The 17869-nt window shown below is 47.0% G+C and overlaps 1 protein-coding gene across 1 annotated transcript in view; it reads left to right on the top strand.

The window, feature by feature from the left end:
* SART1 (spliceosome associated factor 1, recruiter of U4/U6.U5 tri-snRNP) overlaps positions 1-17869 on the top strand; it is a 698390-nt gene that overhangs the window by 450192 nt on the left and 230329 nt on the right. The window contains exons 12-13 of the mRNA XM_085625869.1: positions 9712-9839; positions 10916-11086. Of these exons, the coding sequence (XP_085481995.1) occupies positions 9712-9839; positions 10916-11086 (299 nt within the window). The remainder of the gene's footprint in view (positions 1-9711; positions 9840-10915; positions 11087-17869) is intronic.

Genomic DNA, 17869 nt, shown 5'->3' with positions numbered 1-17869 from the left:
ATGTTGCCTCTATTGGGTTGTCTTTAGCCCGTGTTCTTACTTTTAAAGGGGATGAACATTTTTGGCTTCTGTCCTCGCGGGGATTTCTGGATTTTTTGTTCAATCACTAAGGTTCTTTTATCATAGGGTTGCATTCTAGCACTCTGTTTTTTGGATAGACCATCAGGAGTGTGGAAGAACTGTAGTGGTTCACAAGTCATATATCAAACAATAGTCTTCTCACATCTAGTAAATATTTCAGTTTAAATTCATATAACATTAAAATCACAAGCATGCATGCATATTTCCACACAGATAACTGTACTCCAGTCTTATACAGCTAAATTTATTTGATTTCATTATATAAAATAGTTTTTTCAAGAATTCATTGATTCTTAAGTTATTTGTCAGTTTGAATTATTCTCCGTTTTTAATGCAACCACTCCTCATTATTGCACATGCCTTTGGAAATTTGTTACCAAAACGTAGGTCAGCAGTCTAATCAATATTGTGTTAAAGTTTTGTATAGTGATTCCATAAGCCTTCCTAATGATTTCAGTTGGGCTGAAGCCCAATTAGGGTAAACTGATCTCTTCCTACAACTAGTGGTAAACTAATGCACTCTTATTCCAGCTCAATTGTATATTCTTAAAATATCTATTTACAGATACTACAAAATGGAAATACTCCTGCAAGGCTGGTGGGCAAGAGGCATGGTGAATTAAATATTGGACATATTATTGTTTGCATAATTAATAACATTAATCAATACAGATCATTGCAGCAATGATATAGAGACTTCTAGCCGCAGATTCCTTTCCTTAATATTATCCACAGACTGGTTCCGGAAATATTTTGTGAGCAGTACCTCTGCACGCCTGTTTGTGGTGGTGTTTGACACTGCATGGTCTGGTTTGCACCAGAAGTGACGTGCTGTGCCTATATTGGCGCCACCCCAGCGTGCTGACGTCAGTTCTTTTCTCTCTGTCAGCGTAGATCTGGAGGGCGCTACCCCCAGTCAGTTTTTGACCAATCTTTTTAGACTTTTTGTCGAAGTCTTTCTGAGATTTTTGTCCTCGTGTGACAGGATGTCCTCTAGGAAGGATAACTTCAAGCCCTGCGGTGCCTGTCTCCACAGATGTTGGGATGGACCTGCACTTTGTTTGCCTCTGGTGCCTTGAGTGCGACCACAACGCAAAGTCCTTCGTTAACTGCCGTGCAGTCTACCCAAAGTACTCATAGTCATTTGCGGTCTGGCTCTTCCATTGAGGCTGTGCCTGTGCCAGCTTCGTGCCTCCCCAAGTTTCCGGGAGACGGTGCAACACCCGCCGAACTGCATGAGTTCTGAGGCCATGCACCTCATACTTGAGTGGCCTGTTCCCGCTGGCATGTGTTTAGGCCCCATGGGTTCGGAAGGGGCCCCCACTGCTTTTCCGTTGGTGGTTCCAGCCCCAGCTCAAGTTGGGCCCCTTGGGTCCACGGATGAATCGGGACAGGTGCTGGTCATGTCTCTGCAGCCTGCACTGGTCCTGATGCAGATGCTCCTGCCGCTTTCCCCATTTACATCCCTGACTCCGGCTCAGAGCCGGAAGTGGTGTCGTTCGAGGCCAACTGGAGGTATGCCTTCCAGGCTCCGATCTCCCTATTCCCTATTCTTATGGGCTGGGAGGATTGGGATAAGTCGCTGGACCCTGAAGAATACCAGCACCTAGACCCCGGCTTGGACTGGTGTGAGGAATTGGAAGATGCTGGTGGACTGGCCACTTCTCCAGGTACTGGCATGCTCTCTCCTACTGTGGCTCCTGACAAGGGTGCTTCATTTGCTATAGTGGTGAGAAGGGCAGCCAAGGTACTAGACCTTAGGCTACCCTCAGGGGTAGTCAAGACTTAATTCTTGACGGTGGTGCTTCAGCCGGGAGTAACCCCCTCAGAACATCTTTTCCCATTTAATAAGGCTCTCACGGACGTCCTGCTAGGGACTTTGTCCAAACCCTGCACAGGGTCTCCTGTGAGCAGAACTATTGCCCATCGCGGCCACTCTGCACTGCCCCAGGAGACCCCAACTTCCTCACACAACACTCTACCCTGGAGAGCTTGGCTGTCCAAGTCTCAACCTCCAGTTCACCAGCCTGACTGCAGACTGTGAACACCATGTGCCTTTTGTACTGTTACTCCCGTGCCCAGTGGGATTCAGTTGCGCAGGTGCTGCCCATGGTCCCGGTGGAGGCCTGGGCCATACTCTTCCAGGCACAATGTGTGCTGGACACGACTGACTCACTGGGTAGAGCAGCTTCTTTGTCGGTGGCCTTCCAGTGCCCCGCCTGGCTAAGAACTGACTTTTCTGCAGATGTCCAACCGTAGCTTATGGATGTTCTTTGATGGTTCCTGTCTCTTTAAAGACAAAGCAGACTCAGCGCTGAAGTGCTTCAAGGATAGTAGAACTACAGCCAGGTCCTTGGGCCTTGGCATGGCCCCTCCCCAACCCCAGTTTGCCTTTTGTTGCCACGGAAGGGGCTTCCAGCCACGTCTTTAGTAGCGCAGCTACTATGGCCTGCTGGTTGGCCAGCCTCCAGGCTGGCTGAGGACGTAGTACACCACAGCTGCTGTGAGTTAGGAAGCCAGAGGTTGGGTCAGTCCACCACTCCCCCGGCAGCCGAGGGCTCCAAACCTCTTTAGTTCTCCCATTGACCTTCATGGGCACTGTAGGAAGCTGTCTTTTGTATAGTGTACCAAAATGAGGTGCACTGTGCAGAGTCCAGGTATCCCTTGGTGTACAGGGGCTGTAGGAAGATGGCTCTTTTTGTGATATATCAAAATCTGATATACCATTGAAAGAGTCCAGGGGTTCCCTTTTGAGTGGACAGGCCTTGCTATGCAATCCTAATGTGCTCTGTTAGGGTCCAGTGTAGTCGAACAGCCTTAGGCTTAACACAGAGGAGTACAAGACATTTGCAAATACACACTGTAGGAGGCTGGCTTAGTATATGATGCACACTTATCTAAGTGATGCACCTTGCGCTAATCATGGCAACCCTGAATGTGATTTTAGTGGTCTTTGATAACCATAGAAAGCTCTTAAAGTGGTAGCTGGGAACCCGCCTACTGAAACCACTGCCTGAACTTCCATCAGCCTACTAGACACCTGTGCGCCCCTTTCTCTAACCCTCACCCCCGCATCCGACGTAGCAGATGCAGAGGGGTCACTCCTCCCTACCTAGCAGCAATGACATGGAATGAGCTATCCTTTCATCTATGGACCTCCCCATCTGGTCCAGAGTTCCGAAAGTCCCTGAAGTCCTGGCTATTCGGCTAATCAACTAGACCCTGCCAGTGCCTGGGTACCCTCACAGGTGACAAGAAGCGCTCTAGAAATCTACTGATTAATGGCTTGATTGAAATACGCCCACAGCACAGCTTTTTAGAGAGGTGCTTTTCCTCTCTCCCCTATCCTCCTCCACTCCTCCCTTGCTTGGATACAGATGTCCTTAATACACCAGTGAGCCATACCTCCAGATCCTCAATGTGTCTTGGTTGTAGACTAGAGCCAAAATATCTGAGATGTAATCTCAACCAAACGCTTCACTAAATTAGGTGCCAGATTTAGCACTGCCTTACCTTTTGCCTCATGTTCTGTTTTAGCAAAAAGGTGGGTAGTTAGAAATAGATGAAATGCTGCTATTGTACATCAACAAAACAATTACACTTGTGGAGCATAGCTAAATGTGTAGGCCATAGTAAGCTAAAAAAGTTATTTGGATTTGTTTTTAGGTCTCGCTAGCGTAGGCTGCGCACATGCGCAGTCTCGCTGGCGAGACTTAACGTTTTGGGGATTTTTCAGTAAAGGGCTTTAAGCCCCGCCCCTCTTTCACATTGGCTGGCGTCACCGTTTATGCTAAACGGCGGCCAGCCATTGGGAAAGAGCTGTTGGTGACGTTTTCGCTCGGCTTTTTCTGCCGCCCCACTTGGCCGGCCTCGCCTGCTTTCCTTCTGAAGTAAAAGGTTTCTTATCTTTACGGGGCCAAACACATGGCCCCATAAAGATAAGAAAGCTTTGACTTTAAAAGGAAAGCAGGCAAGCTCGTCCAAGTCGGACGGGCGAAAAAGCCAAAAGTAAGCACCATAGGCTGCCTGGCGAGCGCATGGGAGTAGAGGGTAACATAATTTCTCTTCTTATTTCGGCAATAGCCTGTACCCGTAGTAGAATACCATACCATTTATAATACTTTAAACTCTTTTTCAATGATTATGAATAATAAGTTGTGGAAGAACTTACGTGTACAAGGGCAGCAGTATAAACAAACACAGTTTTCTTCACAACTAACTTGGTACGCCGACAACAGCTAGAAATCAAATGAAGGATTCTTCTTTAAAATCAGGAACTACACCATTGAGCTACCATTCTAGTTCTCTGTTGAAAGCTGCGGTCTCTTTTCTATCTTTACATTCCATTTCTATGGCCCGGAAGGTGACAGTCCACAACGCTCTATGCTCCGATGACAATCTCGTACTCAATACTCTATGACCATTCTCTATGAGCTGTGGATAGCCTTCCAAGTCTGCAGCGTTGGGTTAGCTCTCTTGCGTCCTCTGGCTTGGCAGACCTCCGATAGGCACTGCGCTAATAACAGCCAATCCTGAAAGCGACTGAGGCCCAAGCCTTACCGTGAGCCTGCGGAAGACATTGAGTCTGGGCCGGAACATTGCGAGCCCAGCTAAAAGCCATGTGCGACGGGAGCGAGGTAGGAGTCTGGTTGGATAGGAGAGCCGAATGTGCTCGGGGGAGTCACAACCCGGTTGGGGTTCCTGGAGCGCAGCGAACAAGGGGTGGGTGTGATGGGACACCTAATTAGGTGATGATGGAGCAGTGCCACACAGGGCATAGGAGTTGAAGAGCGATTAGTGTAGCCACAATATTGATAGAACATCCAGAATTAAGTTGGGGAGTGAGGTGATAGGGCCAAAGCTCACTATTTGTGGTGAAGTGTGAACGAACAGCCAAGCTGGGGACGTTATCAAACACACAAGGTGTGAAAGGGGTCGCTCCTCAAATTTAGATACTGCAAAATGCGGTGGAGCCTCAGTGATGGGGCGGGGGGCATCGGAACACTTAAAGCGAGAGGGGTATTGGTGGTGGAGTACCGTGTGGTGCTAGAACGGGGGGGGGCGGAGTTGACAGGAGACGAAAGGTAGATGGAAAATACTACACAGAAGTTGAGAGTAAGGGGGTTGATAGCTTACCAGAGGGGAATGGGGATACAACTGATGGAGCATCACAACCCCACGTGGGAAAGAAATGTTTGGGGTGGGGTGGGGGTAGAGAACACCAGAGGGGAAAGAAGAGGTAGTGATAGAACACCTGAGGGGGAAAATGGAGTGGGGGGGGCACCAGAGGTTGGGGGGGGTGATAGAAGACCATTAGGAGATATAGTATAGGGTGGTGGTGAGGGGAGTCTGCCCAGTCCCAGATCTAGTGCACTGGCTGCCATTTTGTTCATGTCCAGGAAGGCAACAGGACGGGGCCCTATCTCTAGTGGCTGAACATTTCTATAGGGTCTTGTTTACCACTGCAGGTGGTGCAGTGGTCTCAGCCTAAGGTGCAGCAATTGCCCCCAATGGGTCACCAGGAAACCGTAAGTGTCATCCTAGACTTCGCACAATGCATGAGGAAGTGGCTTCAAAGACCATTGGTGATGACCATGGGCCCCCCTTTCCCATAGAAATCTACCAAGATCTCCACATCAAACGTTATCACCTTGCTACAGGAAGACTGCGATATATGCTCTGACTCCTCTACGCTCTCACCTGGCAACCTTCGACCTTCCAGGTATGTCATCTAGCACGTGGATTGGCTGCCATAAACCTCGCCAACTTTTGTAACAAGCATTGCAATGCAATAGGTCTCGCAGTTACGCGAGTCTAAGCTATTGGCATTGTAAATTACAATGCCTTTTATTTATGTTTTTAAAAAGAAAACAAAAAAATAAAAGGCATTGTTATTTGCAATGCCAATAGCTCAAACTCATGTCAATGCGAGACCTATTGCATTGTAAATGCTTGTTAATGTGTTAGTTTGAAATTAGTCTCTTGCTGCTTACTTTCAATTATTGAACTGTTCACCAAGTCCTTGTCTATTTATCTCCTGTCCTGTTATACTTTGGTTTTATGCTAGTCATTCTGTCTCCTCCCGCTTCAAGTCTAAATGCAGGACTTTAAAGTCCAGAATAGCAAATTATTTGAGCAGACGTGTGGGAAAGTGCCATCTTTCTTGCACAGTATGCCCCCACCTTTTGCTGAATTGCTGAATGTACTTTGACTGAGTGTGCCCTGGGCTCCTGCCAATCAGGTACCCAGAACATATGTTCCTTCCCTAAAACTGTGCTGAAACCTAAACCCAAAATGTCAAACTCTGGCCACATGTCAGCCCCTGTGACCAGGGAAGGCCCCTAAGGGCTGCAGCACTTATTGTGCCACCCTTAGAGGCCCTGTACCCTGACACACACACACTGCCCTTGCAGGCTGAGTATCTGGGTACAGAACAAAACAGAGTCAACATGGCACACATCCCTGTGTGCCATGCCCACAACACACACTGCCCTGGCATACATCTGCCACCCCTCTAGCGAGGTGCCCTATGCCAGTGGTGTGGGTACAGGTGCATGAGCCCTGTGCCCCTACAGTACCCTGGTCCATCCCTGGGTACTGCAAGTGCAGTGCTGCCATTTAAGAGTATATGGTGCTGGGAGATCGTCAACGCAAACTCCACTGCACCATGATGGCTACACTGAAGACTGAGAAGTTTGGTATCAAACTTCTCAGCACATTAAACCCGCACTGATGCCAGTGTGGGATTTAATGTACAATGCACGACAGAGGGCATCTTAGAGATGCCCCCTGAACCTAACCTACAATCCACATCTTGTCTGAGGGGCTGCCTAGGCTGCCACACAGCAGACATGTTGCTGAACCGCTGGGTAGAGAGCCATCCGCTCTCCTGGGCCTGCAACAATGCACATCCTGGGCAAGGTGCTAGGTCTCCTCCCCCAGGATGGGCAGGGGAAGCTTCAAAGGCATACCGCCTTTGTGAGCTTCTCCAGGCCACTTGCTGTACTCGGCAACCGGCCCCTACCGGTTCTGACCCCCACTCTGGCGGGAAGACTGGCCGGAAACCCCAAGGAAGGACAGGGGGTGTGACATCCTCTGCCAACCCCACCCCTCAGGTGGGGGAGGCGAGGTGAAGCACATCTCCGGGCTCTCGCCATCTTGAAGATGGGAAGCCCTGCCCAATCAGGACTAGGCTACTGCCCCCCTCCCACAGGAGTGTGGCAGGATAGGGGGTGTACCCACCCCAGGGCAGGGACCCAGTGGTCCCTGCCCTTTACCTACCTGTAACGCCCCTAAATTTAGTATTTAGGGGCACCCTGCACCTTCCTTCCTTAGATCCAGATTGCGAAACAGCAAAGAAGATCAAGAAGACCTGCCGTGCAGCTGCTAACAAGAGGAAGACACCAACTGCTTTGGGCCCCAGCCCTACCGGCCTGTCGACCCTCGAACCTGCTTCTGCTAAACCCCGGCATCTCCAGTGGCCAGCAACATCACAAACCCCTGAGGACCTGGCTACCTTGCGACTAGGACTCCCGCGAACAGTGGTACTGCTCAAAGCAAGTAACTGACCCCTGGCATCAGCCAGGAACCGCGAACCCTGCACACTCTGCACCCGCCAAGCCTGGCCTGTGCTGGAGTGGACAAAGACCCCGAGGACGTCCCCCCGGCAAATGTGACCCCGAATCCAGCACCCAAGGACCCACCTCGACGCTCCTGACGACGCCTGCAGCCTCAGAACCAGTGACCCCTCCAACTGCGACCAGCAGAGGGTAAGATTTCCCGACACCAAAAGACACCCTGGCGCCCTGCGGCCCCCTGTGCCCAACTCCTGGGTGCCTACCTATCCTCCAACTACCCAACTTACCTCTCGAAGTAGTGGTCACACCTGAAGAAACTTCGTCCCCGAGCTTGCAGCCTTTGTTCGTTTTTGAGCTTCTCCATTGCAATCCATTGAGCGCCCGACGGCTCAAAAGCACCCTGCACCCAGCCGCCCGAGTGCCCCTGGCAGTGCAATCTATACTCTACTCCCCGTTTGCCCTGAGCAAGTGACCAGGAGCCCAGCTCCCACAGCCGCGTGACCTGCCAGCCAGCAGCCACCAACCAAGGGCCCCCTGCCTCTCATAGGATAACATTGGGCCTAACTCACTCTGCACCCGGCTGCCACTGTGCCGCTGAGGGTGTAACAACTGTACTGACCTGACCCTGGGAGACCCCGGAGTCTATGCCCAGAACCTTAACTCTGCCAGTCGAGTACTTACCCAAAAGCCTATAGCTCTCTTTTCTTCAATAGGGTAACATTGACTGGTTTCACTTGGAAATTCTTCTAATTGTGGAGTTTCTAAACTTAAAAATATTCACCTAAAATCAACCGAGTAACGAAAACTAAAAAAACTCACCTGCTATCAGGAGAGATCCCAGTGCTGGATCTTGGTGCCCAGCACTGACCCTGAAAACTAATTACAACCATACTTACCGCTAACCTAATTTTCTTCCATAGGAAACCATTGACTGTTTTTCTGTGAAATTTCTTCGACGTGTCGATTTTTGCAAACTTCAAATATTCTTTAAAAATCGCACCAACTGGGAAAACGTAATTACTTACCTGTTTTAGATAGATGTCCCAGTGCTGAACCTAGGAGCCCAGCACTGGATTACAAAAGTAACGAGAACATACTTTACCTGTAGGATTACATTGCCTGTTTTTTTGCTGAAAAAGTTTCTAAGTGTCGATTTTGCAAACTTACAACTATTTGTTAAAAATCTCCTGTATAACCAAAACACATTCGTTCAACTGTTTACAGGTGATGCACCAGTGCTGGATCCAGGATCCAACACTGAGTTAGAGAAAGTAACAATAACCCCACTTACCTGCTAAGTGAAATTCCTCCCATAGGATAACATTGGTGATTCTATGAGAAAAAGTTTGTGTCAACTTTTAAAATCCCAAAATAATGCTTAAAATCACTACTGTAACCAAAACGCTTTTACTCAATTGTTTGCAGGAAATGTCCCAGGAATGAATCCAGGATCCAGTCCTGTAGTTAGAAAAGTAATCCTTAAAAGTAACAAATTGCATTTAAATTGAAATTCCCACTGAGCTCAATGTATTGTAGTGTTTGAAATTGTGTTGCCTATTGCAACAACTGTGTCTATTGCATTCAAAAGCCTATTGCACATTGAAAGTATTTATCTAAAGCCTCTCATTCAGAGAAAGTATATTTTGAAATCTATTGTTGGTTCTAAAATAAAACAACCATATATTTTTATACAACACCATTGGCCTAGAGTTCAGTTCTTGAGTGTGTGAGACCATTTGCTGACTGAGTGTGTGCAACAAATGCTTTACACTGTCCTCTGATACTGCCTTACTGCTCGACCAAGCTACCACTTTAGAGAGTAAGATTATATCTAACTTTAGCCTGTGCCAAACCTCTGGGGACTGTGGACTCTGTGCCTATTTTGGAACAGTATATACAGAGCCACTTTCTTACAACATGCTACAAGTGGCTGAGCATTTAAAACAAGTGCTTGCATTGTGATACTTTTTAGCAGTCCAGATGTATTTAAGATCTGGTAATCTGTGTGATTCTTGGCATTGTTCATGAAGCTTCTTATTTTGATTTTTCATAGAGGAAGGGAAATCACCAGACTCTCCTGTGCACATCGAAGAGGACGAGGCTGAACTGGAACTTCAGAAACAGCTGGAGAAAGGCAGGAAACTGAAGCAACTGCAGCAGCTCAAGGACAGTGGTGAGAAGGTGAGTTAGCCCACGTGGGATGCAGGCATCCATTGCAGTTGTGGTACAGCAAGGAGCTCTGCATATACCTCAGTCTAAACCTACAGTATTTCTAAGCCTTTCCAATTGACTCTTAAAAACAGCACCACCAGCAGCATTACTAGAGGCCTTATTGAAGCCTATACTGCATGTTCCTGGACTACAGTCTCAAACTATCCAAGTACTAGAAGCACACAAACCTGCTACTTCACCTCAGTCCTGATATTCAAGGATTTGCTGTTCCAGATTGGAAATAATCGTTTCAGGTTTGTCGATGTTTTCTAAATTAGGGTCTGTAGCCCCTTAATATTTTGAGGATAGTCTCATTGCAGAGTAATGTTGAAGGGACGAAGGACTCGCCAAATGCGGACTATGGCCACTATAACTAGATTTAGAGATTGATAGATGAACTCCTACTTTGGGGAGAGCCAAGCTTTAGAAATTAAGTGCCCTTTACAGGATGGTGCATGATCTGAAGAATAGAGGAGTTCACTAGGCTCAACTTGCAACAACAAAAATATTGATGGCCTGCAAGGATGGATGCCATTTAAAAAAAAATGTTTTTTTATTAATTTTTATGCAAAACCAACCAGAGACCATGACATATTCTGCAAACTGATGAGATTACCTGTGAAAATCAATAATAAGCAGTACCATACCATACCAACATACCGCAATGACACAACATACATGGATAGTATCGACAATGCACGACCAGATCCCACATAGCAATCCCCACCCCTCACTCACAAAAAGCCAAGCACCGAGTGCTATATAGGGCTTGCTGTACAAGCCCACTACCTCGGTACACTCGGTTGGCCAGTGGAAGGAGGCTGCTGCGCCTCGACGCAAGCACCCACGTCCGTTGCATTCTGATTCGTCAGTCTAGTGCCAAGGATGCCATTTTTTAAAGTAATTGCCTCCAGAGGTTAAGACACAGGTTTGTATTGCAGAATAGGACCAATAGAATAGAGAAGGTTCACACTTCTTCCTCCACCTGTATCAGATTATAATGTTAGATTTTACTCCGGTGTTGAAATGATCGGTTTGTGTGGTAGGTTGTTGATATGGTGAAGAAGCTGGAGGCCTCTAAGGGAAGAGAAGATGATGATGACCCAGAAAAGAAAGGAGCTATTGTCTTCAATGCGACCTCAGAATTCTGCAGGACACTGGGAGAGATACCTACATATGGTCTAGCTGGGAATCGAGAGGACCAGGAAGATCTTGTGGTATGTCCCTTGTATGAAGTTCAAATACATGATCCACCCTATCTTGCTAAATCTTAATTTTATAATTGATCTTTTCTTTAAGCAAGCATATTCTATATTTTCAGTGCCTTTCTGTCTCTTGTGTTTCAAAAGGCAGTGATTATCTTGTAAGCTACTTTTTCTCCAAGTATAACAAATACTTTGGTGCAATTAGTTTGATGCAGTCCCTGACCTGAAACACCTTATCACTCAATGTGTTATTCCTCTTTGCCATTTACTGTATGTTTACCAGAGGTAGTTTTACCTGTGTATGCTTTGGGTAACCCATACAAAACCCAACACATAGGAACCTCTTTTGAAATAATTGAAAAAAACTTGGTGATAAAGAAATTGAGAAAAATATGGACAAACAAGAAAAAGAAAAATGATTTGATTGATTGGATTCATTCAGTGGCTTGGCTGTGCAGCTTGAATTGGCACCAAAAGAGGTTCCTATGTGTTCTGTTATGTTGTGCGCGCGATTGGAGGGAGCGCGAATCAAGCATGCATGCCTCCATAGTTTTGAAGAAATTAAGCTTGGAAAAATGAGGAGTACACCGGTGTGCATCCCACCGCCTTTTGATGTTAACCCATACAAAAGGAAGGTGAAAAACAAATTTGTACAGCTGCAGTGTTTTATTGGTGAACATAAATTTGGTGCTGAAGCAGCATAATCCACAATCTGCTGCATAATTTGTAGACTTGGTTTCTAGGTCATGTTGACCAGAATTGCCGCCCACATTGTGCAACGCTGTAACAGACACTTTATTAAAGTTAATTTGACACCTTCAAATGTTGATTGTTGAAATAATCCATTTTAAGACATGCTAGGGTGGCCAGATGGTGCAAATATTCCCATTTCAAGGACTGGGGAAAGGTTTTGTCTGGAGCAGAAAACAAACTTTAAATACATAAATGTAATTGTGAGGAAATGGGGTGCTTTATATGGTGTAGTTGTACCACCTTCCCGTGTAATGCACTTTCCAACCCCTTTAGGGCCAGTAGGTTTAGTATGTCATACTTTCAGCTCAATCCTGGGTAGCAGTGGCTCTATGCAGCAGGGATTACACAAAGGAACAAGTGTAAATCATTTAAACAACACCAGAACAATTGAAAAAGAAATCGACCAAACCAAAGAAATCCAACACCAGTTTAAAAAAAATAGCCTGTATTTTTAGACACTACAATGAAAAAGATTCACCGGAGGGTTCTGGCAAAATAGAATTTCCAAGGTATAGTAAATCAGGTTACTTATTTCACTCGACCGCGAACTAGCAATGGCAAATTTAACAAATTTGACACTTAAAAACCTTTGCACCAAAATGCCTGGGCTAGTTGGAATGCCGCCGCTTGGAGTCACTCTGGGCGACCAACTCCAGTGGGGAGCCATTCAAGGGGACCAGAAAGGTCCTCAAACAGTTATATCAAGTGAAGCAGTCTTCAGTCCGCTCCAGGCACTTTTATCCTTGGCAGGGCTTTTCCATGGAAGTCCTCCTAATGCTTGGGATGAAGGTTGATGGAAATGCTCAAAGGATTCTGCGGATGCGATGCTGTCGACAGAGGTCTTGCTGCCACTACACCTTGGTCCACAAAGGGAGTGAGGTGGTCCTGGGTGGATGGTCAATGTCCCTCGACGTCCAGTCAGCATTGGACCACTAGTCGGCCAGTATCAGGGTCACAGGTTCATCCGTACTGTATGATAACTCCCAGCTGCACTCTGATGACACTCCCGGACTAAGCGAACTCTGGTGCAAGTTTGTGCATCTGGTCCTCGTCCTTGGTGCTGCATGGTTGCAGGTTGGAGACTTTGGCTACCAACTTGACCCAGCAGGATCCTCAGCTCGTGTGTCTTAGTCCTGTGAACATGAGGGCAACTCACTGACACTTGGAGTCTCTTGGCTTTGGCTGGACTCTGAAGACTACTTCTCCTCGAGCAGGATACAGCAGGTGCAGGAAAATTGGCTAACTGAATTGGGGGAGGTTAGTGGATTAGAGTCCTCCAGTTTCAGATTTACTTTCTCCACCTGGTATGCAAAGTAGGAAAGTTCTTCTTTGGCTGAAATACTGAAAAGGGCAGCTATTGTGTCAGATTGGCAGTTTTCCATGGTGGAGTTCTCCACAGATACTTTGGTGAATATTCTTCATCAAGGTGAAATGGGAGTGAAGCAAGTGCTCTCTTTGAATGAGTCTCTGTTTGAACTGTTGGGAGCTTAGGCAAAACCTGCGAAGGGAGCTCCAGTTGACTGGCCCTGGGACATCCCACTACTAAACGGCTGGTGATTCAAGCTGCTACAGATTTTTCAGACCCTAATTTCCTTCCCTTGGTTCCATCCGGCAAGGAATCCAGATGGTTAGAAAGTTGTGGGAGGAATATATTTTCTTCTGTAAGCTCAGCTTTGAGGTCTTTAAACACTACATTTGATATGGGTAGATTTTCTCATGCTTTATGGGACCCTATGGCACTGAGGCTACTTTCTCTGCCAGAGGAAGCCAGAAATGAGCTATTACAGGTAGTGCAAGATGGCCAGGAGGCGGCGAGGTTCACCATCAAATGTGATATGGACACCACTGATTCTGTGGGTAGATCTGTAGCTCAGACAGTTGGTCTGCGCAGGCATGCATGGCTGTGTCCGTCTGGGTTTTCGAAACCTGAGCAAGAGGGCCTAAAAGAGATGCCGTTTGGTGTCCATTTGTTCGATGAAAAGGCTGATCTGGTTATAAGACTCATCAGAGATGGTACAATTGATAAGTCCACTAGAGTTACTTTTGTAAGCTTAAGTCTGGTTTTCGGTCGTGTGTAGAGGGGTATCTACATGACTGAGTTTTGATATGTTTCATCTGGTATGTCCTGGATGGTACTTTGATTAGTGCAGAGGTTTATTTGATAAGTGGTTGTTCGAGGCATATGAGCTACAGAATACGTACTTGTGCATAGATCACCATCTGGTGTTGGGCTCGGATGTTTGCAGTTTGTTGTTGTCTTGGAAGAAGTCTTTGTAGTCACGAGATAGGTGACTCCTCCCTTGGGCGATACTGCGCATGGGCATCAACTCCATCCTCAGATTGTTTTTTTCTGCCATCGGGTTCGGAAGTGACTTGCTGCGCACTGGTTTGGTACCGTGTTTCCCAACCTTTCGACGCGCAACCCATCACCACTCGACGGTATTGTTTAGTTCGCATACCCTTTGACGCCCTAACTCCCAAATCCTAGATTCCTGTCGTCGACGCGGGCCGCTGGGCCTATCGGCCCCGTTCGGGCTGTCGGCTAATGGAAAGGACTCCATTTAAAAAATGCCCCCAGTGTGGAGCTAAATTTCCACACAGTGACCCCCACAAGGTCTGCAACCTTTGCCTCTCGCCCGAACACGAGGAAAAGGATTGCCAAGCCTGCGCCTCTTTTCGATCTAAAAAGACTATCAGTGATCACCGGGCTCGACGACACGTTATGGTTCAACAGGCTGCACCGGTGCCAGACAACATTTTCGACGAAGGCCCGACGTTCTAGAGGCAGAGGAGCTCGACATAGTCTCCGAAGCAGATGACTCCGATGACTACATCACTCCAGGTCAACAAGTGAGTACAAATGCCCCTTCCCCACCCGAAAAACAGAAGGCTCCGGTCAAACCTTCGCCTCAAGGCCTTAGTCGAGACCAAGAGAGAACTTCAGAAGCCCCGCCTCCGGGCCCGGCTCCGAAAACAAAGGAAAAGCCTTCCGGCAGCTTGGGACCGAGCAAGCCGCATATCAGTACCCATAAAACACCTTCGGTACCGAAATCGGGGATACTCCTTATTCCCGTTATGTCCAAAAAAGCCTTGGTATTGAACCCTTTGGCACCGAAAGACTCGGAACCGAACAAACACTGAAAACCTTCAAATCCTAAGAAAATTTCAAACTCTGCACCGACTTCGAAGCCAAAAGAGCACAAAACCCTGGCTCTAGAGACTAAATCCAAATCGCGTTCGTAACTGAAAAAATCCGCACCAAAAGGGGACAACGAGCAGAAAGAAATGTTTCGACCAGATCCTGTCAATCCAAAACAAAAAACATTACATGTGGACCCTAAAACAGGCCATATTGTCAGTCTCCCATCGAAGAAGAGGAAATCTGATACCTCACTCTCCTGAGGTACCTGTGAAGGAGAGAAACTTTGCAACCTCACCCCTAAGACCCTCTTCTCCTACTCTTCCTACCAAACCTTTGTCCCCTATAAACTCTCCTATACACTCTCCTAGACACTCTCCATACTCATCCTTACCACCAGAGGATGAGGAGGATTTAGGGGATGGGGGTGGACATGTTAAGGATACCTTACATGACCCGGATGATGATGACACTACTCCACCACAGGATACATGGGACGATTACAACGATCCCACAGATCCTCCAGACCTTCCTGATCCAGATCCATACCCATCTAAGCCATCCCCCCCAGATGACAATATAGGGTTTAGTGAGCTCATTAATAGGGCTGCGCAATACCATGGCGTTGAAACACATTCAGACCCCATGGAGGAAGACTTCCTACTGGACACATTTGCTCAGTCACAAAAAACAATACATAGATTGCCCATGCTTAAAGGTGTCTTTGAACTTGCACCAGACATATTTAGGGACCCCGTCAGGACCAGGATTCGCAATCCTCGAATTGATAAAAAGTATAAGCCGGCCCCTAACGACCCAATTTACATTAAAGCACAACTCCCTATAGATTCTTTAGTGGTCTCCAATGCAAGAAAATTCCCAAACCTCTGGTGATGCTCCACCCCCAGACAAAGAGTCTAAACTGCTGGATGCATCATGTAAACAAGTTGCCTCCCAAGCAGCCAATAACTGGAGAATAGCTAATGCACATGCATTGCTTGCCAGATAAGACAGAGCTCACTACGATGAGCTAGAAGATCTTATTCAACATCTACCTGAAATGAAAAAAGACACACACTGCAAAATCTATGGGAGTATTACAGTCTCCGATACCATGAGGTTCCTTTTGTCGCTCCTTTTATAGGGGCGTATCCAAAAACATCAGCACAGACACTGCCTCCTCCTCCTACAAGAGTCCTACACATACATCCCTCAACAAGGGATATTTAAGGGAAGGGTACAGGGGAAACAATAACAAGGGGAGAGGTCGAGGTAACAGCAACTGCACCTCCCCTACTACCAAACCATGAATTCCCTCCGCTCCCTCCAGACCATTCCACTCAGGTCGGAGGAAGACTATCACAGTTCCTACCTGTCTGGACCTCCATCACTAAAGACAGGTGGCTAAGACAAAATATCCAGTATGGTTACTGCCTGGAACTTACCACAACTCCCCAACCATACCGCCCAAACAATGTCCAAGGAACATCTAACACTCCTCAATCAGGAAGTTCTCTCACTTTTTCATAAGCATGCAATAGAACCAGTTCCCTTCCAGCATCAAGGCACAGGGGTTTACTCCCTTTACTTTCTCATCCCCAAAAAGGATGGTACTCTCGGACCAATACTAGACCTCAGACCTCTCAATATCTACATACAATCAGATCATTTTCACATGATCACTCTTCAACAGGTCCTCCCACTGCTCCAACAAGGCAACTTTCTTGCCACTCTAGATCTCAAGGACGCCTGCTTCCATATTCCTATACACCCTGCTCACAGTAAATATCTTAAGGTTTGTTGTGGACGGTCAGCACTATCAATTCAAGGTCCTGCCATTCGGAGTGACCACAGCACCCAGAGTCTTCACAAAGTGTCTGGCGGTAGTAGCTGCCCACTTGCGCAGACAACAAATTCATGTGTTTCCATACCTGGACGTCTGGCTAATAAAAGCCAAGTCATACAGTCGGTGTGTTCACACTCAACAAACAATTCATCTGCTCCACAACTTGGGGTTCATGATAAACCTCACCAAATCACATCTCCAGCCGCCCCACATACATCAGTATCTAGGGGCCACAATAGACACTTCCAAAGCCCTTGCATACCCAAATCCAGTCAGGATAGCCAGTATACAAACCCTCATAACAAAATTTCAGCCCCAACACTCACTACCAGCTCAAATGTTTATGCAACTCAAGGGAATGATTGTCTCTTGCATTTTGATAGTACCGCATGCAAGACTTCAGATGCGCCCTTTACAAGAATGCTCAGCAGGTCAGTGTAACCAGGCTCAAGGTCAACTTTCAGATCTGGTGTTGGTGGACAGCCGCCCACATCGCTCTCTGCAGTGCTGGAACACACACAACCTTTCCAAAGGGTGGCCGTTCCTAGACCCAGTTCCACAGATCGAGCTAACAGCGGATGCATCACTCACCAGCTGGGGAGCCCATCTCTTAAACCATACAATTCAGGGCAGGTGGACCCCTCAACAAAAAGTGCTCCACATCAATCACCTCGAATTACTGGCAATCTTTCTAGCGTTAAAATCATTCCAAACACATCTTATCAACAAAACTGTCCTTGTCCACTCAGACACTATGACAGCAATGTATTATATACAAAAACAAGGAACAACACATTCTTTGAAGCTTTCTCAACTAGCGCAAGATATATGGAGATGCGCCATCCCTCAAAGGATATACCTTCTAGCAGAACATCATCTAGGGGTACACAATCAGATTGTGGATCTGCTCAGTCGTAAGACACCGCAAATACACGAATGGGAACTTCATCCTCAAGTTCTTTATACATTTTTTCAGATGTGGGGCCACCCAGATATAGATCTGTTTGCCGCAAACCCAAAATGCCCAACCTTCGCCGCCAGGTATACACACATTGTC

This window comes from Triturus cristatus, chromosome 9, assembly GCF_964204655.1.
Source record: "Triturus cristatus chromosome 9, aTriCri1.1, whole genome shotgun sequence".
In the NCBI taxonomy this organism is placed as follows: domain Eukaryota; kingdom Metazoa; phylum Chordata; class Amphibia; order Caudata; family Salamandridae; genus Triturus; species Triturus cristatus.
The sequence above is the reverse complement of the archived record's forward strand: the minus strand, read 5'-3'. Positions and strand labels throughout refer to the sequence as shown.